This window comes from Colletes gigas, unplaced genomic scaffold (assembly GCF_013123115.1).
Source record: "Colletes gigas isolate AHSC1104 unplaced genomic scaffold, ASM1312311v1 Colletes_gigas_Sc00033, whole genome shotgun sequence".
Classification (NCBI taxonomy): Eukaryota; Metazoa; Arthropoda; class Insecta; order Hymenoptera; family Colletidae; genus Colletes; species Colletes gigas.
In genome coordinates, this window is record NW_025106662.1 from 1,992,501 (window position 1) to 2,018,341 (window position 25,841).

General features: G+C 34.5%; 6 protein-coding genes across 9 annotated transcripts; 2 read left to right on the plus strand and 4 right to left on the minus strand.

The window, feature by feature from the left end:
- The first annotated feature begins 14 nt into the window (after positions 1–14).
- On the plus strand, positions 15–1,380 carry LOC122402166 (succinate dehydrogenase cytochrome b560 subunit, mitochondrial-like). Its single transcript, XM_043404760.1, has 5 exons — positions 15–235; positions 316–372; positions 624–823; positions 901–1,043; positions 1,144–1,380. Exons 1-5 carry the CDS (start codon positions 216–218, stop codon positions 1,246–1,248), a joined length of 525 nt encoding a protein of 174 aa, XP_043260695.1. The 5' UTR covers positions 15–215; the 3' UTR covers positions 1,249–1,380.
- Positions 1,381–1,469: 89 nt separating this feature from the next.
- On the minus strand, positions 1,470–3,577 carry LOC122402165 (replication factor C subunit 3-like). 2 transcript variants are annotated; one of them, XM_043404759.1, is made up of 6 exons: positions 3,540–3,577; positions 2,781–2,867; positions 2,556–2,693; positions 2,315–2,480; positions 1,924–2,242; positions 1,470–1,853 (listed from the first exon to the last, which is right to left on the minus strand). In XM_043404759.1, the coding sequence occupies exons 2-6, from the start codon at positions 2,865–2,867 to the stop codon at positions 1,496–1,498; spliced, it is 1,068 nt and encodes a 355-aa protein (XP_043260694.1). In that variant the 5' UTR covers positions 3,540–3,577; the 3' UTR covers positions 1,470–1,495. The 2 variants fall into 2 exon arrangements, with proteins under 2 accessions (XP_043260694.1, XP_043260693.1); XM_043404758.1 differs by lacking the exon at positions 3,540–3,577 and having other exon boundaries at positions 2,781–3,137.
- Positions 3,578–5,097: 1,520 nt separating this feature from the next.
- On the minus strand, positions 5,098–8,409 carry LOC122402124 (ras association domain-containing protein 8-like). Of its 2 annotated transcripts, XM_043404681.1 has the most exons (11): positions 8,113–8,409; positions 7,913–8,039; positions 7,633–7,743; positions 7,243–7,554; positions 6,806–7,162; positions 6,567–6,728; positions 6,384–6,500; positions 6,183–6,322; positions 5,797–6,104; positions 5,623–5,717; positions 5,098–5,533 (listed from the first exon to the last, which is right to left on the minus strand). In XM_043404681.1, the coding sequence occupies exons 2-11, from the start codon at positions 7,982–7,984 to the stop codon at positions 5,507–5,509; spliced, it is 1,701 nt and encodes a 566-aa protein (XP_043260616.1). In that variant the 5' UTR covers positions 7,985–8,039; positions 8,113–8,409; the 3' UTR covers positions 5,098–5,506. The 2 variants fall into 2 exon arrangements, with proteins under 2 accessions (XP_043260616.1, XP_043260617.1); XM_043404682.1 differs by having other exon boundaries at positions 5,100–5,717.
- A 160-nt stretch (positions 8,410–8,569) lies between these two features.
- Positions 8,570–10,284, plus strand: LOC122402126 (probable dimethyladenosine transferase). Of its 2 annotated transcripts, none has more exons than XM_043404684.1 (5): positions 8,570–8,767; positions 9,000–9,366; positions 9,485–9,834; positions 9,908–10,010; positions 10,118–10,284. In XM_043404684.1, exons 1-5 carry the CDS (start codon positions 8,710–8,712, stop codon positions 10,158–10,160), a joined length of 921 nt encoding a protein of 306 aa, XP_043260619.1. In that variant the 5' UTR covers positions 8,570–8,709; the 3' UTR covers positions 10,161–10,284. The 2 variants fall into 2 exon arrangements, with proteins under 2 accessions (XP_043260619.1, XP_043260618.1); XM_043404683.1 differs by having other exon boundaries at positions 8,572–8,767; positions 9,485–9,830; positions 9,904–10,010.
- Positions 10,285–10,489: 205 nt separating this feature from the next.
- LOC122402123 (E3 ubiquitin-protein ligase Topors-like) lies at positions 10,490–15,677 on the minus strand. Its single transcript, XM_043404680.1, has 7 exons — positions 15,560–15,677; positions 13,796–14,225; positions 13,470–13,703; positions 13,128–13,399; positions 12,890–13,048; positions 12,608–12,821; positions 10,490–12,522 (listed from the first exon to the last, which is right to left on the minus strand). The coding sequence occupies exons 2-7, from the start codon at positions 14,182–14,184 to the stop codon at positions 11,526–11,528; spliced, it is 2,265 nt and encodes a 754-aa protein (XP_043260615.1). The 5' UTR covers positions 14,185–14,225; positions 15,560–15,677; the 3' UTR covers positions 10,490–11,525.
- A 985-nt stretch (positions 15,678–16,662) lies between these two features.
- On the minus strand, positions 16,663–24,766 carry LOC122402092 (gamma-aminobutyric acid receptor alpha-like). Its single transcript, XM_043404615.1, has 10 exons — positions 24,647–24,766; positions 24,468–24,535; positions 24,102–24,322; positions 20,639–20,721; positions 19,252–19,451; positions 18,515–18,602; positions 18,097–18,257; positions 17,684–17,860; positions 17,011–17,147; positions 16,663–16,873 (listed from the first exon to the last, which is right to left on the minus strand). The coding sequence occupies exons 1-10, from the start codon at positions 24,726–24,728 to the stop codon at positions 16,663–16,665; spliced, it is 1,428 nt and encodes a 475-aa protein (XP_043260550.1). The 5' UTR covers positions 24,729–24,766.
- Positions 24,767–25,841: the final 1,075 nt, after the last annotated feature.

Sequence of the window (25,841 nt, forward strand, 5' to 3'; positions counted from 1 at the left end):
AGCTGTGTAGGACATAGAGATCAGTGCACACTCATACAAGCTCGTTATGACGGAGAAGGGGTAGTCAATGTTGGTGACTTCCTACAATTTTCCCCTAAGTTAAACGAGATTATTGTAGCCTATTGTACATGCAGATTTATTAAAAAGAAGTGTATTTGATACAGCTGCGAGCGTGTTTACCTACAGCTGAATTATAGAGTACTCATAAAACAAACATGGCGTTGTGTTATACGAGGTAGTGAAATGTTGTTTAATTACTTATTTGATTTAATTCCATTTAAAATAATATAGATTATAAAAATGAATTTCTTTTAGGCTGCTATGTCGACGCAACATCAATTTTCATAGTTTTCGGAGTTTATACACTTGCAGGTGACATGTTACATAATATATAACCCCTTCGTTTGATTTGAATGTCACTTAAATTTGAACATATTTCAGAGTTTATAAATTATATTTATGTACGAATTACGCGTGTAGTTCACTTTTCAAATTTTGACAGTTCAAAATTTAATATCAAAATAATCTCATTTTAAAGGATTTCGGTAAACGTTATTTTAGCTTTCACAGTTTCATGTGACATTAAAATGTAGAAGTAACAGTTATTGAAATAAATTACATAGCCCACTTAATGTTGCTGTTTCTAAACCACTGTGTATGGGAAGCACGGTTTGTGAAACTCATGATGAGAAGAATGCACGCCTCAAGCGACCTATGTCACCACATTTGACTATATATCAAATTCAGTTAACATCGTTTTTGTCAATAACGCATCGTACAACGGGATTGATATTATCAAGTTATGCAATGTTACTTGGTTTAGGTAAGATTATGTTATCTCTGTTCAAAATGAAAACATAGAAAACCATTCATTGTTAAATGAACAATTTCTAATTACAGGAACTTTGTTTATTCCTGGAGGTATTCCTTGCCTTATTGAAATGACTCAAAATTTAGGTTTGTCTACTCCGCTCCTGTTTTTAGGAAAAACTATGATAGCTTTTCCTGCTACGTATCATACTTTTAATGGATTTCGACACTTGGTAAAATATCGTTTATACATTCTTGATAATTTATTATCTTTTAGATAACTTTTTTTTTTTTAAAATGCAAAGGAATAAATCTTTATTTTTGAATTCGCAGGCTTGGGATATGGGAATGTTCCTTACAATCAAAGAAGTGTATAGCACTGGTTATGCAGTACTTGCATTATCAGCAGTTTCTGCTATTCTCTTGGCTGCATTGTAAGTCTAAATAATTACATTACTATGTTGTGATATAATTTTGATTCAAAATTAATTGTATTACCAAGTTGGTAAGTTGCATCTTATATTTTGTGAATCATATTAAACTTAGAATAAAATAATTTGTTAGACAGAATCATTGATTAATTCATAATTGATAAGTGTAGCATAATTAAAAAGTGTATATGATAATTTATTTCAAAAATTTATTTATGTTTGGGTAGTTATAATTTGAATAAACAATAAATATATCACTCAAAACCTTCAAGAGATGACTGAATAAATTTTGTATAAATTAACATAAAGCGAGCAATAAATGCTTCTAAATGAAAAATTGGTTTTGACCCTTTGTGCATCTTATGTTCATATTCGGCAGCAACCGTTGCGATTTCAATTTTTAATTGTAAGTCACAATTCTTTATGCATTCTTGTAAGAGACCCTTAAATATTAAATCACATGGTATGGCATGCGTCAACAACTCATAAAGTCTGTTGCGTATTTTGAGAAGCTCTTTCGGACTTTGTTCGCTAACCATCATATTAGCCGTGTTTCGAATATACACTTGCCAGTCCGGTTCCGTAATTTTTTGATTTTCAGTAAATGGATACCTGTAAGTGAAATTAATATATGAAAAATTGTTTTATTTGCGCGAATTCTTGTAGTTACAGCTACACTTACTGTTCGACTTTGCAAGCTTCAAGCATTAATATTGCTCGTCTAAGATTCCTACCACTTGTTTCTGCTAATCTAACAGCTAATTCATCGGGTAAAGTTAAACCTTCACGTTTACAAATTGAGTGCAAGATATTTTTTATGTCTGATATTGACGGAGCTGGTACTTTAATTCCTAAACATCGCGACTTTATTGCTGGCAAAACCCGCGACGTTGAATTTGCACAAAGTATTAGCCTACAGGTAGCAACATATTTTTCCATTGTTCTTCTAAGGGCATGTTGAGCATCTTTTGTAAGTTCATCCACATTGGTTAGCAGTACCACTAGTGTAAAGTATTACTATTATTGAATGAACATTAAATAATTCAGACAAGCAATTATAATTTTACATTTACCTTTGAATTCTCTTTGCCCACTGGAGTCTATTTGATGAGTTTGTGCTGTTGTCTTTATCAAATCCATTACAACAACTCTATCATATATTCCCACATCACTAAGATTTACTTCTATATGATAGTTGCTGCTTATCGTTGTTATTTCCAATTTTTTCTTAGCTGGTGTCTAAAAAGTATAAATAAATAAATTTTATACTTGAAGATAATTATATTTGCTTAACCAGTAACAAATATAAAATACCTCAAAATTCATAGTTTCCATTCTTAGCCTTTCAGCTCCGCTTCCATATAACTCTCGTATAATACACATTATACGAGTTTTTTTTCCTGCACCAGGTGGCCCATAAACTAATAAATGTGGAAAATCTCCCTTTTTTACCTGCAATATAATGTTCAACTAATTTAATAAAGATAAACGTTCCTAACCTTTCTTTTAATTCATATATGTTTTAACAGATGTAATTACCATATTTTTTAAATATTCTGCCTGTTCTGTGTGGTAATCCAATTTTCCGAGCATTGTCGGACGATATTTATCTACCCAAAGACTCATCTTAAAATATTTTGTACAATACTTCAAAAATTGTTACCAAAATCTCACGTACTTGTCGATTCACAAATATAATTACTAAATATTACAATTTTAATGTGTATATCATTTAATAATGTAAATTTTGTACTCCGTTATTTGCATATGCAATAGTCGTAAGTTAAACGTTAATAACACTCAATTTTTACTGTCATAAAAGAGGTAAATATACATAACGACTTTTTAAATATACGAAACTGTGGACAACTCTGTAAGAATGTCTCCCCAATTTGATTACCCGGTCTTTCATGTTTTTATTATTCTCTTTACGAGTATCTTTAACTTATAAATTAAAAGATTGAAATTAGATGTGAAAGAATCGGATTATCGGATTTCTCGACAATTTCAAGCACCCGGCTATTGTTTCTCGAACTATAGCAGTGCCCATATAAATGACGAAGCTCGGGTGTAAGTAAGATACAATAGCTGGCACCCGAAATCATACAGGGTGTTTGACCACCACTGGGAAAAATTTTAATGGAAGATTCTAGAGGCCAAAATAAGACAAAAATCAAGAATATCAATTTCTTGATTAAGGCTTCGTTAAAATGTTATTAAAAAATTTCAAATCATTCACGGAAAAATTATTTTCGTTTGCGGGAGTCAATTTTAACCATTTTTGGTCAATAAACATACCCTCGAAATCCTACGCACTTTTAAGATCGTTATCGATATGTTGTATACATGTACAATATATCGATAACGACCGGCGTCAAGTTACGCTCGACACGCTCGATGTTCGAACCCGCTTGGCTTCTAAGAATTGGTGGGGATAACTCTGGTCACTTATGTGGGCACTACTGCACTTGGTAGTGCTGTATAGCAGCTTGTAAAATATGTAAATACACAGTCACACGTTTGTTTATATGACACTCTTAAAAAGAATTCATGATAGATAATATTTTTTCTATTTCTAAAACGAATATAAATGATTAGTAGGTTCTCAAAATTTTCAAAAATCCCGAAAACACGAAAAATTTCGTGTTCTCGACCCGACTCAATATTTCAGGATCTCGCACATCTCTAACTGGGATACAGACATAACTTTATCTTAGCTTTTATTTGTATATTTCATTATACAATAATTGCTTGCTTTTTCATCAAAAGCTAACACACTTTGGTAAATACAATAAATCATTGTACGAAATAGATCAGTATTATCCATAACGAAATGATTACATCTTAAAAAGTACGTAAGTTTTGTATAAAAATGAAATTACACATAAAATAATCTAAATTAATAATGATAATGGCAATGTGTGAAAGTGGTTCTAATGATGCACTATCATTATTCTATTATATAAATCGAAACAGATTTATCTTATTTAACGAACGTAATTAAATTTTTTACACAAAAATTCAATGTTTTTTTAAACGAATTACACCGAACATGATTTCGTAATGAAATTTAAGGAAACAGCTTTTTAAATATTTAGAAATACAAACAATATAAACAAGATCAGCGTCAGAATTACTAGTAACTTGATGCAAATTGTAACATAAACGCTTCTTTTAATTCAAATTATATGAATTAAATATAAATGGAACTAACATTTTGTAAACTAAAATAGTATGTATTATATATATTATTTTACAAATTAATTGTCGTTCAAACGAATCTAGTAATCTTGCTTTTAAACTAGCAAAACTTTGTATAGAGATAATTTGTATAGAAAGCTATGTTCAGATATGATAATCGTGTATTTTTTTTTTGTATTAAATCCATACTACAGTTTGTTTCTTTTTTATTGAATCATCCATCACAAGAGGCGCTCTGACGCAGTGCATGATTTGCATACACATAATGCTGACCTTGAACGTAAACTAGAAGGTTTGAATAACGTGTTTCAGACTTCGTTATCACATACTTTCAACGAATATGTATGTAGATATGTACAGTCCACCAGGTTGATTCATTTTTCTGCTTCAAGAGAAAGTCACTAGTGTCTACTTTTCTTTAGAAGTCTTCACTTGCTCTTCTCCTTCATGAAACGCTAGCAATTTTCTCCTAAAGTGGAGAACGAATAACATAGCTGATCATACATAAATGATACATAAAGTAAACGTACATACTACATTTTTATTTCAACTATATGTATAGTGCACCAGTATGTAAATGTTTTTAATTCACAGAATCATTTTGATTATAGAAAATATATAATATTATATTATGAATTGTTCCATGAAGCTTGCAACAATTTATAAGTACGTTTTTGTAAGTTAAACAATGCGAGTGCACCACACGATTTATAATTTTAGTACTTTGAATAAATGTATTGTCCGATATCTATCATCCTTTATATACACATGATGATGTTTAAAATGACTACTGTTAACACTTATAGCTATGCTTGTTGAAAATTATATGGCCAGTGGACGAAACAAACAGCTATAAATTCATGAACGATACGAAAGGAAAATATTTATTTTACTTACGTCGTCCCCACTAAGGGCTATGTCACACGGATGTTAGCATCGACAGTGCCATCGACGATTGGATGTCAACTATATTTCAATCGCTTTCAAATAGTCATAAAAATCTTTTGTGGTTGTCTTGCCAAAATCGGTAACCGATATCGACGCCAATGCCCGTGTGACTGACCCTAAATGCGCATATAGCGCGTATGTCTCTAGATAAAATATTTAGCTGTGTTATATTAAGAATGAAAGATATTATGTTCGACATATTGAATTACATCGACGTAATATATGTTTATACCCAAACACCGTGTGGATTTTTGCTCGTAGGTACTGCAGTCTCTAATTGTCGTGGGGAGCCTATCATTTTACGCGTACTTCCAGGCTTGTGAGCACCTAAGTTATAAATATATGTAAACGAAATTAGCGAATTAATTCAATGTTCTAATTTATATTTTCAGTTACACTCAAATACCTTCTAGTAACGATTTGACTTGTTCGTCTTGACAAGCAACAGCTAGACTTTGTAAATTAGCTTCTTTCATATCAGCTACTAGTCGTTCGACTTGTAATTTTTTCTCAACAATCGCCGATTCCAAACTTACTACCTCAAGTTTGAGCGATTCCGCACATTGCGAAGCTAATTCAGCTGAACGTTTAGCTTGTTCTACTTCGTTTTGAAGATGCTCAACTTCGCTAATGATTTTACGTTCCATTATTTGTCTTTCATCTGTTTCACGACTTATATTGTGTTGCTCTATAGCAAGCTCTTCCATAACTAATCTATAGTGTAAAGAAATAAAGTCAATACTGTATCATACATTTAATTGCATGAAAATCAAATCATAATGATACCTTTACCTGATTTTATTTTTACACTGAAGTAACTCTGTTTCACAATTAGCGAGTTTTGATCTTAACAAAGTGATTTCCGACTTTAAAGTTTTTTCTTGTTGTCTAACTATTTCACTTTCTTCTTCTACATGTGCCAATTCTTTCAGCTATAAAGACAATCAGTATAGTAATCGTAAAAGGTATTTTAGCTGTGTTTTAAATACATGCCTGTTCCTCGATAAGACGACCTGTAGTTTCCATACGACTTACTTCCTGAGAAATGAAATCCATCTGATGCATTTGTTCCCTGTTCTTAGTTTCCCAATATAATATTTCAGCATCAAACTGAAAACCAGTAATTAAATATATTTTATCAAAGTTTCTATCTATGATGAAGATAAACCTTCATACTTTAGTAAGATCTGCTTGTTGTGCATTAATAGTATCACGTTGCTTATTGACTAGTCTGATAAGTTCAACGTATCGTTGAGTATATGCAACAGTAACCATGTTCTGAGTCTGACCAGATAACTGATTTACAGACTGAGTTTGTCCTTTTGTATCTTGAAATTCCTAAATATACAAAACTAATTAAGCATTTGAATACATATAACTGTATATATTTGTAAAAAGAATCTTTTCTGTAGAACCTGAATTAGATTTCTTTTTAGCTTGACAGAATTACTAGAAGATGGTTGATCTTCTTTATGAACATGAGGACTTCCACTATTTGTACTAGATTGAAATTGAGATCTTCCAGGACTATTTAAATTAGGTGGTGGAGGATCCCTGTAGGGGGGTAAAGTTCGTAAAGGCGGCGAAGCTGGACCTGGAGGATCCCTATATGGGGGAACTTCACGTATTTTTTTTTGCGATAAATGTGTGTTACTTTCACTGTTCGTACAAGTAGGAGACTGAGTCGGTTTTTGTATATTTTTTTTTATATTCGATTCCTTATTTTTTAAATGAGGTGTGGGTTGAACTATGGCAACATTTTCCATTTGAATCTACAATGCGAATATAAACTATGATAAACTATTATAAAAAAATTCTTAAAAGCGTGTAATGTAACCTAGAAACTATTTACTTCCGTATTATTTTCCATAACATTCCCATGTAATCCTCCAAATGTTAAAGATTGTCTAATGTGACGATTCCTATCAAGACATCCTTGTAAATCATCAAATTCAGAGTTTGAAACTGTTGTGGCACTCTTGGTATCATCTTGTCCACTATTGAGCATTGTGGCATGCTCAGAGGCAGAGCTTACCAAACCATTTGATCTTGAACCATGGGTTGAACGGGTTCCTAACGAACTAGGAGTTTTATTATTTTCTGGCGAAGAGCGTCTTAGTATCAGCTGTACTTCCGAAGAGTATTCTCCCCATTTGACTAAGATCTTATCAAACAAATGAAAATAATATTATTAATTTTTAAATACTTAGCAATCATTTCCTAAAAAAACTTATGTCAATACCTTCAGAGGATTTTCATACGGAGGTAAGAGACGCTCATTTGTACGCCATCTTTCTACTAAAGTAAATCTACCTGTTTGTCCAGTTGCATGGGCAAGAGCATATACTACATCCTAAAAATTAATTTAACATTTATATTATATATTTGTTATTATAAAAAATACCATTAGCAAACAATTTTCACCAAACGTTAACCAAATTAATTCAAATTGTAGATTCATAAAATTATGTTGATTATCTGATTTAGTTTTACTTTAAAATATTTAAATAAAAAATGCCAACCTGACATGTAGTGGTTTCTGTAACACCACACACAATACGTTGTATACCCTCTACCCATACTTTTAGCTCCATAACGTCACCAATTTGTAATCACAAGATTAAACCTTTGCATTGCAAAATGATGATACTGAAAAGTTACAAATCATTTATTAAACTTAAATTTAATAAGAAATAAACCATTGATTATTACGTGAATTTACCCAACAATTGTTTACAAGTTTCGTTAGATAGCGATCCTTTTGGAAGCTTGAATAATATTACAGTAAAATCAGATTCCTTTAACCTGTAATATGTAGTCATTAAAATGACAGATTTAAGTCCATGATAACACAGAAGACAGGCAAATGCTTTTCTCTAACTTTCCGTGATAACAGTGTTATATACGCTGCTTTGTGAAAAAGTTGTGCTCCCTTAATCAGTAACCAATCGTTATGCATCTTCACAGAGTGAAATTTTAATGCACATCTTTTCACAGATATGCATGTACATTTTACAGACTCAAAATTCAGCAGTTTATTTTAGTTTTGTTAAATAATATGAAATTAATAGGAAGCATTTAGAAATTGAAAGATTGCCAGATTATAATTTTATCTTACTACGTAAGAGGGAGCTGAAAACGTTAACGCAGAAATGCATTAAACCTGCTACATTACGATCTACTGAATACAAGAATTTGGCTCGTTTCTCGTCTAACATGTGTACCACTTACGCGTGGTAAAAATCATATTCTTATTTTAAATACTGCTTTTGTATATATTGAGTAAAAGACATAACGAAATAGCAATAGAGAAATCAAAATGCCAAAAGTGCGCGCACAGAAACAAACCCGCATTCATAAAGAAGTTGTGAAGCAGGGTATGAGGCATTTACAATATTTTTATAGTCGTGCCAAATAAGTTTACAATAAAGCTAACTGCTATTTGAATTAGAAGTAGAATTAGATTTAAAAAAAAGTTATTTTATTCACTATTTATCGTATGTATAGAATATCTAACTCCGTTTTGCAAACGAGTGTCATGTAGAAAGATTAATAAATTAAAATTATTCTCTTACATATAGTTTAATTATATTGATTTGTTCGTATTAGGTATTTTGTTTAACACTAATATTGGACAGCACATTTTGAAGAATCCACTTATAATTCAAAATATGGTTGAGAAAGCCGCTGTCAGATCAACAGACGTTGTATTAGAAATAGGTCCTGGTACTGGTAACATGACAATAAAATTATTAGACAAAGCCAAAAAAGTAATAGCATGCGAGGTAGATACAAGAATGGTGGCTGAATTACAGAAACGTATGCAAGGTACACTGTACCAGTCGAAATTGCAAATTATAATAGGGGATGTTTTGAAGACCGAATTACCATTCTTTAATTTGTGTGTCGCCAATATACCTTATCAGATATCATCACCCTTAATATTTAAATTACTTTTACACAGGCCATTGTTCAGGTAATTTACAATGGAATTGATAAAGAAATTAAAAATATTTTTAAAAGAATCGTGCTAATTTCTAATATACAGGAGACACAAGAGGAAATGGGATTGATTGGCACGTTATTTTCTACAGATGTGCTGTGCTTATGTTTCAAAGAGAATTTGCAGAGCGTTTAGTAGCAAAACCAGGTGATAAATTATACTGTCGTTTAAGTATAAATACTCAATTGTTGGCAAGAGTAGATTTACTCATGAAAGTAGGAAAAAATAACTTTAGACCTCCTCCAAAAGTGGAATCAAACGTAGTTAGGATAGAACCACATAACCCACCACCTCCTATTAATTATCAAGAGTGGGATGGTTTGACACGAATTGCGTTTGTTAGGAAAAATAAAACACTTTCCGCAGCATTTAAGCAGACCACAATATTAACAATGTTGGAGAAAAACTATAAACTTCATTGTAGTCTGAACGATAAGGCAAGTTATATTATACATCTGATGAAGCAAATGCTTTTGAATATTAAAAACTTCTTTTTTACACATTATTCAGGAAGTATTAGAAGGATTTGATATTAAAGAGATGGTAAACGGTATCTTACAAGAAGCAGACGCTGCAAATAAACGTGCTAGAACTATGGATATAGATGACTTTATCAGGTATAACAAATATTGTTCTTAATTTCAAACAAGCTACAGGCATTATATTCATGTATCATGATTCACAGTAACATGTGCTTAATTATGTAACAAAATTTTTATTTTAGCCTTTTACACGCATTCAACGCAAAGGGAGTGCATTTTACTTAACTAAAAGTTTGAATCATCCAGAAAAAATATACCTTATGTATTAAAAAGAGTGTATCATTTTTACGGAAAGAATAAATAAAATTGTCTAAACAACATAGAAACGATATTATCATTTGAATTTCGAATCGATGCTAACCCTTTTGCTACAGTAGTGCTGGACAAAAAGTATCCATACACTACAGCCATAAGGTCTGCTAAGTATTCACGTACCCAGTTTTACTGTACGAGTAAATGACATATTCCTAAGCAACATTTCATTGTCTCAGACATGAAATTATTTCTTAAATAAAATATTTCAAGTAACGTTACTTCAACAGTGTTCAGTACGATTCTTGTACCATGTGCGCAATATTTCGTGAAAGACTAAAGTCATCGATTGTGTCCACAGATAGATTCACGAAAAGTGACTTTAGTCGTCAATAGTAGCAAAAGGGTTAAATATGTATGTTATAGTTTCAAAAAAAAAGGTAAACTCATTATCCGTTACAAACCGATTACCTTATGATTTACGTATAACATGTATAATGTACATATAACATTTCTAGGTTTACCTACTTTACAAAAAAACTATGTTTGTGTAAACTTTTAATTAAATTATTTGTTTATAAGATACATGTATATTTACAAACATTCTTTGGGAATCAAGATCGTAAAGAAATATACCCAAGATTGTTGTACATTGATGAAGATAATGGTGAGATATTATACTCTGTAATCGTTTTCATTTATAGAATACGCTTTGCCTTCTTTCACGCATTATCCAAAGTTTTTAACATTGAATCTGGGTACTTTTTTTTATCCAATTAATGTACACTAAAAAAAAAATTATAAACAGGAAAATCTATTAGTTAATGTTGGAACTTTTATACAGAGTCTTTACAAATTGTTACACAACACAAATGGAAGCCATTTTCTTTTAAAAAGCAAAGGAGTGAAACAATACGACTGCATATTTCATATAGCGTAATACAAATACTTTGCCTTAAAGTTCTTTTGGCCGTAATTGTTATCATGTTATCATGGTATGACCATTAAAAATGTCAATTTTAAACCGTGAAGAACTAATACGAATTCGCAATGCTTCATCATTGTTTACAATTCATTTATGAACGAATGCTTTAAAAACTTCGTTATCAATTTTGAATTAAATGGTTTATTAACATGGGCTATTAGTAGCATCTTTTTATGTTCGAACTAAATTAACGATCAAATGCATCGTCGTATTTCCATCGATTTTGATTTAGAGTTACCCTGAGATCTTAGATGACTCCTTCACTCATAGGAGCTGTACATTTCTCTTTACTTTTTATCTAGTAGAATCATTCTTCGAATCGGAATGTTTCAATGCTGCGTACATATCAAGTCTTAAACAGGACGTCGTCGAGTTAATCGCGATCGCATCGATGAATTATACGTTCTACTGCTAGATCGTTTCCTCTTTTTGCTTTTATGCCTATCTTTATGTTTAGATTTTTTCTTACGCGTGTACGATTTATTTGAATAACTGCTACATTGACTGTGCGATCGGTAACGGTCTTCTTCAGAGTCCGAACTACTCCGCATTGCCATCATTGCTTTAAACATAGATTCGCGTCCTTTTCTCGATATATCTCTATTTGTAGACTTGCTATCGTCATCGCTTCCATTTCGTTGAGATTCCCGTCTTCTGGAGCTAATTCTTTTATCTTTTTGTGACGTATACGAAGATGTACTGCTGCTTCTAGATATAGATTGTCGATCATCCTTGTATCTTGATTCTTTTCGATACGAACTTTTTACAACTGATGCTCGCCTTGTTTTATCTCTACTTTTCGTAACTCTTTCATTTTCACCCGTATCAAAGTCACTCGAGCTAGAACTGTAACTTCTTTTCGGCTTTCGTAACGCACGAGATTTTTTATTACTAGTATTTTCATCAGACTCGCTACTACTATCGCTGCTGTACGACTCATCGTCCGTGCAACAATTTTCTTTCTTAATCAAGTCTTTACGAACGCGTACGGTACCTTTTGCAGAATATTGCGGTGTTCTCGATTTCTTTTCATCGCTACTGCTGCTTATTCTCCTTTTTATCGTACGTTGAGTATTTTTTCTTGTTCCTCTTTTTCTAGTCTCACTTTCTCCAGAACTGGACAAATTTCTACTTGCTCGGTTACGAGACCTAGTTTCAACCGAACGATTGCGTCTTTTGGTGGTGCATCTTTTCGATTTCTTGACACGACTTTGATATTTTCTGTTTTTTCTACAAGTATAATCGCTATTTGAATCAGAACTACTTTCTGTAAATGAAGAAATTGAAGCTCTTTTTTTAGCGGATGTACTAGGTTGAGTGTCATCTGCGTAAAAAGTAAACGTGGAAGATCTAGTATAAACATTAAAAGAATAATTTCAGAAATTATTTTGCTTAAAATTAAAATTTTTAAAAAGTAAAAAAATTATTTATTTACTGTGCATTATCAGCCGATACTTGGGAAATGTTAATTTCTTCAGGATCCGAAGACACTAATTCTATAATTTCCGGTGTTCTTTCATGACGAGGTTTAACGTAACCGATTACCTCGCACTCATTGTCAGAAATAGAGGAATCGGAGGAAATAGTTAATACATCTGGTACATTGTACGAAATATCCAATTGAAACATTTGTCCCACGGTACTTGGACCTAATTAAAAAAATATTTTCAATTATATTTCAAACTTAAATATTTAAAAAGAATAAATAATAGTTTACCAGGTATACTGATCGTATGGGGACCCGAACTAGGCGTAACAACGTTCATTCTGAGGTCAATGGCCTCATCAAGAACTCGAACGTCCGAGTCGTCAGAACTGGTACTACTACTGCTAGATGCAGGTGACACAATATTTGACACATATTCGTTTGAAAACCCTGTAACAAATATTAATTTCATATAAAAACAGTACAAAGTATTATTTATAATATAAAAATAACTAATGAAATTATGAACCTTGGGGTAAATAGACCACAGACTGATCGTATCCAACTAAATCGAAATTAGTTCGTGCATAAATGAGCAGTTCGTGTACAAAGTGATCTGTAAACGTGCCAAAATGAGGGCGCACTAAATCGCGAAATTCAAGACTTCTAATATCATACTGACTAAGAGCATCCAATATAATTCTCAATACATATGCAACATGTGAAGCATTGTTAGTAAGTAACACTTGTAATTCTCTATTTAACCATGGTATAAGTCGATTTAACTCTCTTGGTTCTCTTCTGTAAATAAAATACTGTTATGTCAATTTTGTTGACATTTGTGTAGAGCAATAGATGAATACTGACTAACCGATAGTAATCAGGACTACATTCGCGAAAACGTCCAAATACATCAGGTAATGCAGAAGCCCAAATTCCATGCCTATAAATAGTACGACGGTAATCGGCAGGATTTATACGTCTACGTAAACGCTCTCCCATTGAAACTTGAGGAGCTATGCTTGGCAGTTGTTCTCTTCTTGCAACTTGTTCTGGATTAAGCACTATTTCATGCGGACGCCGATGATGTCCTATCACCGTTGTTCTAAAATGATTAAAATTTTATAATTACGAATATCGCGCGTTAAATAACGAGTACTAATAAAATACACACGAAATTGGAGTTCTATACAGCACCTGTAATGAAAACGATGTCCAGTGACGTCCACGCCATGTCCAAGTTCAAAATTAATATCCAAAGTAGCCAATTCTCTAGGCACGTGATATTGATCGTAATCTTCTTCAGATCTTACATTATGTATGATTGATTTGAATGTTTGCTTACATAATGGACATTCTGTTTTTATTTTAGACCATTGAAGTAGGCAAGTAAAACAAAATTGATGAAGGCAGCTGTCTGTGAATGATGTATTCACTAGCTTGCCTAAACAAATACTACAATTAGGAGGAGGTGACACAGCGCCATCGCTTCGATCGCTACTATCTGGATTTTGCACAGGTGCTTCTGATTTAATAGGTTCTTCTGCACCTGTAGCAGAATCTTTCACTTCTAATGGACCCTCCATTATGAATTAATTTGCCTGTTCTTCCATTAAAAGAAACTGGCCTGAAATATATTACATTATATTTTATTGAAATATAACTATTTTATTTACATTTACAGAATTCAATTAGTCATATTATAGTTTAATTGAACAAGTTGACAAATTAAAGGTAATACCATATTTTGGAGTAAATATTTTATTAACATTGAAAATGTTCATAGAACTATCAAAGTAAATATTAAACCTATCACCATATAATTTTGTTGCACAATATTATGAAATAAATAATGTACTTTACAATTCCTGGAAAATACCTAACATATCATTTCCTTTTCAATGTCAAAATGATATAGCATTATAGAATTACTAATTAAGAAATTAACCCTTTGCGGACAAATTTTTTTATTGCTGTAAACATACATAAAAAAATTCTATAAAAATCCTTCGCCACAAATTATTTTCCTTAATATATGTGCAACAACTCACTAAATTAAAATAAAATTGTACATAGAATACTTTTCAAATAAACTTCTGTCCACACAGGGTTAATATATTAAAAATCATGTTCTTAAGGAAAGGATTTTAAAAGAAACATTATACTACAATCATTACAATCAATAAATCTTTATTAAGAATGATAAATCATTGAAAATATTATATTTATGCAAGTATATGTTTATAAATTTTTGTATGAATACTGAGAAATATAAAAATAAAAATGTAACTATGTATTAAGTAATTTCAATCACTTTCAAAATATTATTATTGACTATCACACATGGTTATACAAAAAATTACTTAATTCAGATATAGAACAGAATATAATTGTTGCATTATTTAGCATTACAAAAAATATGAAAGAATCTGATTAATTGAAAGAAAAGGGTAACAAAATATTTGTTTCAACATTACTAAAAAGCTCCACTAGAGACAGTTCATGACTCAGGTCCAGTCAATTTACAAACTACATTTAACATAAGAAAAGTTGAGTGTTTGTAAATTTTAAAACATTTTTGCATAGAAGACACTATCAAAAACGTATAACAATAGTTAGAGAAAAGTGTCACTGAATGATGTCAATGAAATAGTATTCAATGCAGATAATCATAAAATATAAACGATGCTATTTACTTGTCGTGAAACAATTCCTGAATCATTACTATCATAACACGACAAATCTTTATAGATTTATATTTCGATGAGTGGTAAGAAGAGTAAATTAATGTTGAAACCTTTTCTCTTAAATAAAAAGAAAAAAAATACGTCAGACGAAGGAGCAAGAAGGCGTCATAAAGCTGTTTGATAATCGGTATGTTTCATTTTATTTAGCTTGTTATTGATTATCGATGTCACTATTTTTTTCCATAAAAGATGCAGTTCCATGAATATGCCTTACCTTCGAAAAACTTCGACGAAAATCTATACACTAGCTTCAATGCGAAACACAATTAACGTCTTGGAGAAGCTACCTTTTTCGAGAAAGAGTACTCTTACAGAAGCCCATGATCACAAAGCGGAAACTGGTGTAGCATAATACCATGAGTGAGACAGATACTAAACGAAGGACGAAGGTAAGAATTATTGTCAATGATGACACGAATAAAAGTTCCTAGGGCATACGCAAGATTGCACTGTTGCGTGAAAACTCCTATCGGTAACTTGGGTTTAAGATTGGGTAACTGCAGAGCAGTGTGGCCAGATTGGTCATAATTGAACGCATCGAAAACGAGACAAGCAACGATGAATTTGCTATAGCCCCTAGGAGAGCAATGGGGGGAAAAGCAGACACATGCTTGACATGCTTCGCTGTGGACCATAGCAAATTCGTCGTTGCTCTTCTCGTTTTCGATGCATTCAATATGCTCGATCTGGCCACACTGCTACAGAAGGCCCTAAAGTTTCTAGATATGCAAAGTTCTGATCACGAACCACGGACTTGGGGACATGGAGAGATGAGGCATAAACACGGAGTAACATACGGAGGCAACACTTTTCAGTTTTTGCGAAACCAAATTTGAGGGTGCATGTACCATTCTTCCACGAGAAGAAGGCACAGCGTGTTTACATCCCCACTCCTGTTGCAGTCCGCTGACTTACAGGCATTGATCGAAAACGGTGACGAAATCGGTGACAGCCAATCAGCGGACTGCAGCAAGAGTGGGGATGTAAATACGCTGTGCCTTCTTCTCGTGGAAGGACGGTACGTAAATTGATCAATGGGAGTCGTTAGTAATCAGTAGTGAAAGATTTTTTGAAAAACCAACCGATTCTAATAATAAATAGTACAGTCGTGGATAAAATTAAGTGGACAGGTGTAATGAGTAAACAAAACAACTTTAATTTAATGACTACTCAATTCTGTTCACGACTGTATTATACATACACACAATAGTCAAGTTTTTAATATAGACTCGAAACCAGAAGTCAGAACATAATGATCGTTCTAATTTACCAGTTAAGACTATACCGTTTATTTTTTTTTTTTACACGCGAGTATTATTATGAAATTGACCCGATTGGTGGGTCTTGCCATTTAAATTCTTCTTGGTAAGTGACATAAGTGACCCAGTAACAAATATTGAGAAATCCAAAAGAGGCTGGAAATACTATTCGTGCCACTTTGTCAATGTAAGAAACACTATTTATATGTCTTGCAATTTTTTCTCCATGCTGTTTACAGTTTCTAGCCGCTTCTCTTTGTCTGCACCTCCTGCAATTAAAAAAAAAAGAAATACTAGAAATATTATTGGGTTGAAAAGAAGGTTTGTAGCGTTTTTCACTGTGTTGTGTTGAAATATGTATTTATTGCATTGTTAAAAATATTTTTTAACAAGGTATGTATACTACCTAAATGCCTCATCTCCAGTGAGACAATACAGAAATTGCCGCCATTTTGGTATCCATACTTCTGTTTGTGTTTGTCTTTCCATTGTTGATGGTTTCGAAGAGACGGAAATGCATCCTTGTCCATAGGTTACTGATTCCTGAATGAACAAATTATTATTATCTTAAACTTTACTACCTCTAGCCGATTAATCGGCTTTTCGTTGTCAACGGTTACCGACTGTTAGCCGATTAATCGGCTTTTCGTTGCCCACGGTTACCGACTGCTAGCCGATTGAATCGCTTTTGAATGGTAATGGTTATCGACCGCTAGCTGATTGATCGACTTGTGAATAGCAACGGTTATCGACTGGTTTTCATTTCGACAAAATGAATGTCAAATAATATTTTAACATTTATAAATCACGATGAAATTACAGTGCTTTGAATGAAAGGAATTATTTTCCTATGCGATTGCTAAAACCAATCCGGTACTAGAGAACGGGAAGCGAGCAGTTCGAAGAATACTTCATCCTCTACACTACTCGCGGGTGTCAACGCACTATTTATCAATAAGTTTTGTTATGGCAAAACAGCTGAATTTCAGCAAAGTTCAACATCATTTAAGGGTAATCCGCAGAAGTTAGTTAACGATCTAGTAATAGAATAATTTTATGTGTGAGCATAAGATACTTACGTTAAGACTGTAGACGTCACATATTAAGGAGCTTCTTTCGCGAGGGACATCAGTTGTAGATTCTGGATGTACTAAATGAGAACTACATGACACGATACTACAAATTCCGTCTTGATAACTAGCGTCGCTCGTGTTATCCCAATCCTCTTCATCTAAAGGAATTTCTCCACTACCAACCTATCAATAATACATTTTTAGAGTTTTAAAAATTCTTGAAAATTGTACGAACGTACGAATCGTCGAAAAGTGGAATAAATTTAAATTAATAATTACATGGATTTATTAGGATGAATAATTACCGCTTAAACAAAGTATCACAAAGTAGAGTAATATAACTTCTTAAAATGGTGCAGCGTTTAAAAAAATAAAAAATCGTTAAACTGAAGATTCGAAGGTGTTAACCGTTGAAATACCTTTGTAAAGTAATGGACGCCAGCAAATTCTAAAAGGGTAGCGATGCAGTATCCAAAACTCATAAGCAGAAACCAATCTAGTGCTGTTGCATATCTCACTTTTGGTAAATCGGTTCTGGAATCGAGGCTAATAGTTGACAATGTCAAAACTGTGGTGATACCTAAAAAAAAAAAACAATTTTCTGTTAATTATATAAGCATTGCCAATTTAACAAAAATGTAAGTAATAGATCCTTTACTCTAACAATAATTTATAATCAAATAAGGAATAGGAACTTAAATTTACAATATACAATACAGACTTGTTATTTTCAGAGATTTACATCGGTAAATATTGGTTGTATTGTAACAACCCTTATAGAAACCGAAATATCGAAATACCAGTATAACGGTATACCGGTATTTTACCTATATTTACCCAAACCGACTCTATCGCTGGTAGCTTCACGATGAATCCAAAAAGATACCCAACTGAGTACTACTATTAAGACACAGGGCACGTAAACCTAATAAATTCATAAAAGTATTAAAATGGCCGATAAAGCTTATGATTTGTGAAATATACAGGGTGTTTGGCCACCTCTGGGAAAAATTTTAATGAGAAATTCTAGAGACCAAAATAAGACGAAAATCAAGAATATCAATTTCTTCATTGAGGCTTCGTTAAAAAGTTATTAACGTTTAAAGTTCTGCCTGTAAAACGGCAATCTGCGAACAGCTGCGGGTATGCGATAGTGGTTCTCACTCAGCATGAGAAACTCTTCTTACTGACGTATTGACAGCCTTACAGTCTTGTGAGTGAGAACCTCTAGGACCGATCTGTCTTAACCTATCGCGCGCACGCAGCTGTTCACAGATTGCCGTTCTACAGGCGAATCTTTAAACGGTAATAACTTTTTAACGAAGCCTCAATCAACAAATTAGTATTCTTGATTTTCGTCTTATTTTGGTCTCTAGAATCTTCTATTAAAATTTTTCTCAGAGGTGTCTAAACATCTTGTATACTATAATTTTTATAAATTTAATTTATTTTATTTATAAGAAATACAGAGTGAATTTTTTGTTTCAAACCAAAGTAAAAAATCATCGATTTTTTAACATTGTCCTTTAATTAAATAAAGCAGAAAATATAAAATTGTACGGATATAGACTTACTTGAATGATGAAATAACCAGTATTTCGTTGTAAATTAAAGGAAACCTGGAGAACCGAAAATTCACCTTCCCGACGAATGAAAGTTAAATTTCGGTATGGCGAGCCCATTAAATCGAATTGCGAAAGTGCCATTCCAGGAACGAAATTCACCGACGAACCCTCCTGCCATTCATAAACTAATTGACGAGAAGTATATGCATCTAAAAATGAGCAAAATAATCGGAATAATCATTATTAAACTTAAAATTAATAGATAGTTATACAGGGTGTTCGGCCACACCTGGGAAGAATTTAAATGGGAGATTCTAGAGGCCAAAATAAGACGAAAATCAAGAATATCAGTTTGTTGTTTGAGGCTTCGTTAAAAAGTTCTTACAAAATTAAATTAAAAAATTTCAAATAATTTACGGAAAAATTATTTTCGGTTGCGAGGGTCAATTACAATCATATTTGGTGAATAGATATACCTCCGAAATCCTGCGCGTTTTCGAGAAAAAAATTCCTGATCGAAAATGTAATGTGAGGCCAGCAATGGATCCCCAAAAATGCATATCTTTAAAATGTCATAACTCCTGAACGGATAGGAGGATTTTAATGTTTCAAAAGGCAAACAACGCATATTTTGGTGTAGAATATGTAGAAATTCCATAAATTTTTGAAAAGTTGTTCCTTGACCCCGTAAAGTAAGAAAAACCCCATAAAAATGGTCCAATTTTCAAACAGCCATAACTCCTGCAATAGTGGATATATTTCAATGAAATTTTTTTTTAAAGTAGAGCTCATGAGTACCTACAAAAAAGTATTAAACAACTTTTCTATAGGGCGTTGACCAGAATTATTAAAAATGAATAACAAATTTTTAGAAAAAATCAACAAGTGGACGTGCTGAAATTCGGTAAAATTGAAAAGTTTGTAATCATTCTGGAAAAATTATTTTCTGTTGCAGAGATCAATTACAATCATTTTTCGTGAATAGACATACGAGAAACAAATTCGAGAGGTGGACTTTTTCGACAAAATTAAAAAATGTCAAATCGTTCTAAAAAAATTATTTTCGGTTGCAGGGGTTAATTATAATCATATTTGATGAATAGACATACCCCCGAAATCCTACAAGCTTTCGAGAAAAAAATTCTTTACCGAAAATATACTGTGTGGCTGGAAATGTTTCTATAACTTTTTAACGAAGTCTCAATCAACAAATTAGTATCCTCGATTTTCGTCTTATTTTTGCCTCTAGAATCTCCCATTAAAATTCTTCCCAGGCGTGGCTGAACACCCTGTATAAATAATTCCTTTTGATCGGTGGACCAAAAAAATTAAATAATGATTTTTAATACTGTTTCCAATATTATGCAAAATTTTAAGAAATTCAAAAATTACTTACAACTTCCAAGAATAAGTGGACAAGACTGTCGATCCATAGGAAAATTCCTCAGTTCCATTGGACATTTTGCTTTTATCGTAAGCCTATTTTTAATTTAAAAATAGAGTTAGGAAATTTCTTTTATAACATTTCAAATATAAGCACATAACGAGCAACGTTATACGCTTGAATTAATTCAGGACGTTGCATGAATCATGGTATTAGATTGGTAATTTTTTTCCGTCTCAATTGTCTCGTAAAAAATTTGTCGTAAATAAATAGTGTTATATATTTATAAATATTTGAATTTAGAGAGGAATAATTAATTGTCTTCTGTTTCATCACTCAAACTTTGTCGGCGGTAATTGATTTTTTCAAAATTATTACAACGTGACCAACCTTTTTTACTATTTTTGTTTATATTGTTGCGACGGACTGAAGATGCATCGTTGCGGCAACGTGAAGACTGTTCCGCAACGATGTGAAACTGCTCCTTCGAACGAGCGGAAGCGAGAGCCCGTTCCTTCCGGTTGCCAGAGGAACCGGCAACGATTCAAAAGAGGAGAACGACGAGAGACCTCGTAGAGTAAAGACGTGTTGACAAAGCTCTGTTAATAAAGTTGCCTATTCATCGGTTGTTAGTTTCCAGTGTTGTGTTTAGTTGTGTTTTAATGAGTTCGATAAGAAACACCCCGTCCCGGCGCAACAGTGGTGTCAGAAGTGGGATGGAGACTCGTTCTGCTGCCGGGGCGGAGGCTCTGTCGTCGCTGGAGTTGCTTCTGGAGGGGTTGCAGCGGAATATCGCCACTCAGTTCCAGGAGCAACAGCGAATGTTAGTGGAGGAACGCGAGCGAGCTGAGGAGCGGCGTACGACGGAGAGGGCTGCCGCTTCGGCCAGAGATGCCGCGGTCGAGGAGAGGATTGGAGCCGTGGAGGGGGAGCAAGGTCGCGAAGAGGAGCATCTTGTCTTCAGAACCATCTGTATATCTGCGAAGACGGAAGATTGGGTTAAGGCCCAGGAAGAGGATGAGGATCTGCAATTTATTCGGCAGTCGAAGATTGAAGAGAATAACCCCACTTGGCAAGAGATTTCAGCACTTTCCCATGAAGCGAAGTACTTCTGGAAGACCTGGGATTCATTGGAGGTACATCATGGTTTATTGTTCCGGAGGTGGGAATCTGCTGGCGGAGAGGAGGCCAGTCGGCTATTGGTGGTACCGAAGAGTAAGATTACCGAAGCCCTCCAGGAATGCCATGATACGCCTTCTGGAGGTCACTTCGGGGTGAGGAAAACTTTGGCGAAAATTCGACAACGCTTCTTTTGGCCGAACCACCGAAGGGATGTGGAGGATTGGTGTCGCCGGTGCCATAGCTGTTCCGCGAGGAAAGGACCTGCGGAGAAGGGAAGAGGAAACATGAAGGTTTATAACGTAGGAGCACCTTTTGAGAGGATAGCGCTCGACGTTGTTGGTCCCCTGCCGAGGTCTTCCGCTGGGAACAGATTTGCGCTGGTTGTGATGGATTATTTTTCGAAGTGGCCAGAGGTGATTCCACTTCCTAACCAGCGAGCGACAACAATTTCCACAGCGTTGCTGAAGGAAGTGATAAGCCGACACGGAGTTCCGCTCGAGCTGCACTCCGATCAGGGTCGGAGTTTTGAGTCAAGCATCTTCAAGGAGCTAATGAAGATACTTGGAATCAGGAAGACGAGGACAACTCCATTATACCCTCAGTCGGACGGGCTCGTAGAGCGGATGATAAGAACCTTGTTGCGATATCTGTCTCAGTTTGTTGCAGAACACCAAAAGGACTGGGACGAATGGATTCCAACGTTCTTGCTGGCTTATCGTTCTTCGCAACATGAAGTGACACAGAATACGCCGTCGATGGTCCTCACGGGACGGGAGCTGCGCCTTCCTCTGGATCTTCTAAGGGGAGCTGTTTCTTCTAAGGGGAAAGAAGAAGATGGTTACATCGTGAGAACTAGGAAAAGAATAGAAGAAATTCATAAATTCGTTCGACAGCGGATGCGAATTTGTTCGGAGAGAACGAAGTCGTGGTATGATTCGTTCTCGAGATCAATTTCCTTTGTTCCTGGGGAGAAGGTGTGGTTGTATAATCCTCGAAGAACGAAGGGAAGATGCCCGAAGCTCCAGTACGACTGGGAGGGACCCTACGAGGTGAAAAATCGGCTTAATGAGTTGATTTATCGAATAGCTCGTTCACCGAAGTCCAAACCGAGGGTCGTACCTGTGAATCGACTCGCTCGGTACGATTCACGGGAGGTTTCCTGCAAGGATACAGGGAGATGAGGATCGAGGAGGATGGCCGACATCTTCGCCCAAGAAGAGGACGTTTCGTCGCAGAAGGCTAGGGTGGGGGTTACTTGCTGGCGGCGGACAGCCTCTCTTCTTTGCGTGTCGCAAACGGTCGTGGAAGCGTAATCCTCACCGGGAGGGTTACCCCACAGCCGGGGCTCCATCCGGATGGGGTTCTGGTGGCCGGACTGCAAAGTCGTAGTATGTTCCGGACAACCATTTCATCGAGGAAATTCTCCTTGATGATTGGGGAACATCTCTAGGGGGGCTGTTCCGTTTAGTTGGGGGAACTCACATCCGAGAAGACGTCAAGAAAGAAGCGCGCAAGTCGCAAGTATTCAAGGGGAAGGGCGAGGAGCAGTCGGGATCTCTTCATTCTCGCAGAGGAATTTTGGAAGTTGCACCGGCGTCTTGCTCAAGGTTTTTGAGTGGTTTTCCTTGAGACGGAGGACGAATGTCAAGGCGCTAACTGTCTGGTAAAGGCCACTCAGGTAAACGTTCGATCTATTCGTTTATTTACTTTACAGACAGAGGTGTTTTAAACTCGAGGCAGATTTGGAGGTTGGAGGCTCACACTGAAGTTGCCTGTCCGAGCTGAATCTGCCGCGGTCGGGACGTCCGCGTTTTGAAGAGGGGGAGCAGTGTTGCGACGGACTGAAGATGCATCGTTGCGGCAACGTGAAGACTGTTCCGCAACGATGTGAAACCTGCTCCTTCGAACGAGCGGAAGCGAGAGCCCGTTCCTTCCGGTTGCCAGAGGAACCGGCAACGATTCAAAAGATGAGAACGACGAGAGACCTCGTAGAGTAAAGACGTGTTGACAAAGCTCTGTTAATAAAGTTTCCTATTCATCAGTTCTTAGTTTCTAGTGTTGTGTCTAGTTGTGTTTTAATGAGTTCAATAAGAAACACCCCGTCCCGGCGCAACAATATGTTATAACAAAGCAATTAAAAAAGGTCCCGTTCAAATTCGTGATGAGATAATCTTTCGACAACTTCGCCTAATATTCTTTTGAAATAGCAATACAGATGAATAATTAAAGCATTAACTATGATTTATATTAACTTATTAAAAAAGAAACTCTATAATCAATGTCTGTACAAACGTAGTACAAAATTTACTAATAAAGAAAAAATAATTGGCTGCCAATATAAACGGGAAGTAACCTCATAGAGTAAAGGATGTCCCCGTCCTGTGATATTCTTAACAATTTGTTAGGTACTGTGATCGTATGCACGTAGCTGTGTTTTCCATTGTAAAAATACGTGTCCGGCCTCCAGATTCTTTCCAGCATTTTGATGCTCAAACTGAGCGACTTTATCGGGCCCAAGAAGCTTAAACGTGAATCCCTCCATGATTGACGAAAGTAACAATCCATCGAATAATCCTATGAAAATAAAAGTTATAAAAATTTAACTTTAAAATTTTAAAAGAATATGAAGAGATACCGGTACCAAATATGTGTAATACAATGTCTTGATAATTATCTGCTTATGAAAACATTAATTATTTTAATTATTTTTTAGACGTACCATATCGAGTTCAGATACAGGGCCCATGCTTCTTATCAAAATATTCGTTTTTACCACAGTCGGTACTCCTGCTAATCAAAAATTCATAATAGTATCTACACTAACATCAAATTAACTTTTGTACATTAATTTTCAAACAATATTGTTCCATGTAATACAACTATTGCCAAATACTTTACCTTTTCCATGCGTGGGTAGCTGATTATTTTCATAATTCATTAGGAGATTCTCGAGAACCATGGTAATATTTTTAGATACCATATCATTTACTGTTCCCCTGTTTAACTCGGACTTCGATAAAGTCCTCGATAATGGTATGGAAACATCAAGAGCGAAATTCTGATCCTTTCGTGTTGTTAGTAGTACAAGTAGTATGAATCTGAAAAAAAAATTTCAATTTATTTACGCCAATTGATGTAATCTTCTTCTTCTATCCATCTATCTATACAATAAAATGGAAGGCCTGACTCACTGACTCATCAACACCCAGGGTAAGCCCTTGGACATAAAAAGCTCAAGTTTTGCATAGAGGTTTCCTTTATGATGTATACAAAGAATAAGAAAGGATATTCCGAAATTCAACCCCTAAGGGGGTGAAAAGGGGTTGCAACGTTTGTATGAGGAATATTTTATTTCTGATTGAATTTACTTAAAACTTGGTCTTAATGCTCTTTGACATAATTAATCAAACACCTGTTTCGGCATTTTAAAAAATTCTACCCCTAGAGGGGTGAAAGGGGGTTGTAATGTTTGTATGGGACATATTTTGTTCGTTGTCGGATTTGCTTCATACTTGGTCTTAATATTCTTTGATATAATTAATCAAACACTTATTCCGGTTTTTTTAAGAAATTCAACCTCTGAAGGGGTGAAAAGGGGTTGTAACGTTTGTATGAGGAATACTTTATTTGTGGTTGGATTTGCTTGAAACTTGGTCTTAATGTTCTTTGGCATAATTAAACAAACACCTGTTTCGGCATTATAAAAAATTCTACCCCTGGAGGGGTGAAAGGGGGTTGCAACGATTGTATGGGACATATTTTTTTTGTTGTCGGATTTGCTTCATACTTGGTCTTAATACTCTTTGATATAATTAATCAAACACTTATTCCGGTTTTTTTAAGAAATTCAACCTCTGAAGGGGTGAAAAGGGGTTGTAACGTTTGTATGAGGAATACTTTATTTGTGGTTGGATTTGCTTGAAACTTGGTCTTAATGTTCTTTGGCATAATTAAACAAACACCTGTTTCGGCATTATAAAAAATTCTACCCCTGGAGGGGTGAAAGGGGGTTGCAACGATTGTATGGGACATATTTTTGTTGTTGTCGGATTTGCTTCATACTTGGTCTTAATACTCTTTGATATAATTAATC

Excerpts from the sequence above, each read along its gene's own strand:
- LOC122402166 (XM_043404760.1), top strand. The coding sequence starts at position 216 with ATGGCGTTGTGTTATACGAG. Across the intron at positions 236-315 it reads ATGGCGTTGTGTTATACGAG|GCTGCTATGTCGACGCAACA; the intron begins GTAGTGAAATGT and ends AATTTCTTTTAG. Across the intron at positions 1,044-1,143 it reads TTAATGGATTTCGACACTTG|GCTTGGGATATGGGAATGTT; the intron begins GTAAAATATCGT and ends TTGAATTCGCAG.
- LOC122402165 (XM_043404759.1), bottom strand. The coding sequence starts at position 2,867 with ATGAGTCTTTGGGTAGATAAATATCGTCCGACAATGCTCGGAAAATTG. Across the intron at positions 2,694-2,780 it reads CAGAATATTTAAAAAATATG|GTAAAAAAGGGAGATTTTCC; the intron begins GTAATTACATCT and ends ATTATATTGCAG. Across the intron at positions 2,481-2,555 it reads TGGAAACTATGAATTTTGAG|ACACCAGCTAAGAAAAAATT; the intron begins GTATTTTATATT and ends TATACTTTTTAG.
- LOC122402124 (XM_043404681.1), bottom strand. The coding sequence starts at position 7,984 with ATGGAGCTAAAAGTATGGGTAGAGGGTATACAACGTATTGTGTGTGGT. Across the intron at positions 6,729-6,805 it reads TAAAAAGAAATCTAATTCAG|GAATTTCAAGATACAAAAGG; the intron begins GTTCTACAGAAA and ends TTGTATATTTAG. Across the intron at positions 6,105-6,182 it reads CAGTGTAAAAATAAAATCAG|ATTAGTTATGGAAGAGCTTG; the intron begins GTAAAGGTATCA and ends TTTACACTATAG.
- LOC122402126 (XM_043404684.1), top strand. The coding sequence starts at position 8,710 with ATGCCAAAAGTGCGCGCACAGAAACAAACCCGCATTCATAAAGAAGTT. Across the intron at positions 9,367-9,484 it reads TTACACAGGCCATTGTTCAG|ATGTGCTGTGCTTATGTTTC; the intron begins GTAATTTACAAT and ends TATTTTCTACAG. Across the intron at positions 9,835-9,907 it reads TAGTCTGAACGATAAGGCAA|TATTAGAAGGATTTGATATT; the intron begins GTTATATTATAC and ends TTATTCAGGAAG.
- LOC122402123 (XM_043404680.1), bottom strand. The coding sequence starts at position 14,184 with ATGGAGGGTCCATTAGAAGTGAAAGATTCTGCTACAGGTGCAGAAGAA. Across the intron at positions 13,704-13,795 it reads GGACATCGTTTTCATTACAG|AACAACGGTGATAGGACATC; the intron begins GTGCTGTATAGA and ends TAATCATTTTAG. Across the intron at positions 12,822-12,889 it reads CCATACGATCAGTATACCTG|GTCCAAGTACCGTGGGACAA; the intron begins GTAAACTATTAT and ends TTTTTTAATTAG.
- LOC122402092 (XM_043404615.1), bottom strand. The coding sequence starts at position 24,728 with ATGGTATCTAAAAATATTACCATGGTTCTCGAGAATCTCCTAATGAAT. Across the intron at positions 20,722-24,101 it reads GACATCCTTTACTCTATGAG|GCTTACGATAAAAGCAAAAT; the intron begins GTTACTTCCCGT and ends AATTAAAAATAG. Across the intron at positions 17,861-18,096 it reads GCGTCCATTACTTTACAAAG|GTTGGTAGTGGAGAAATTCC; the intron begins GTATTTCAACGG and ends TATTATTGATAG.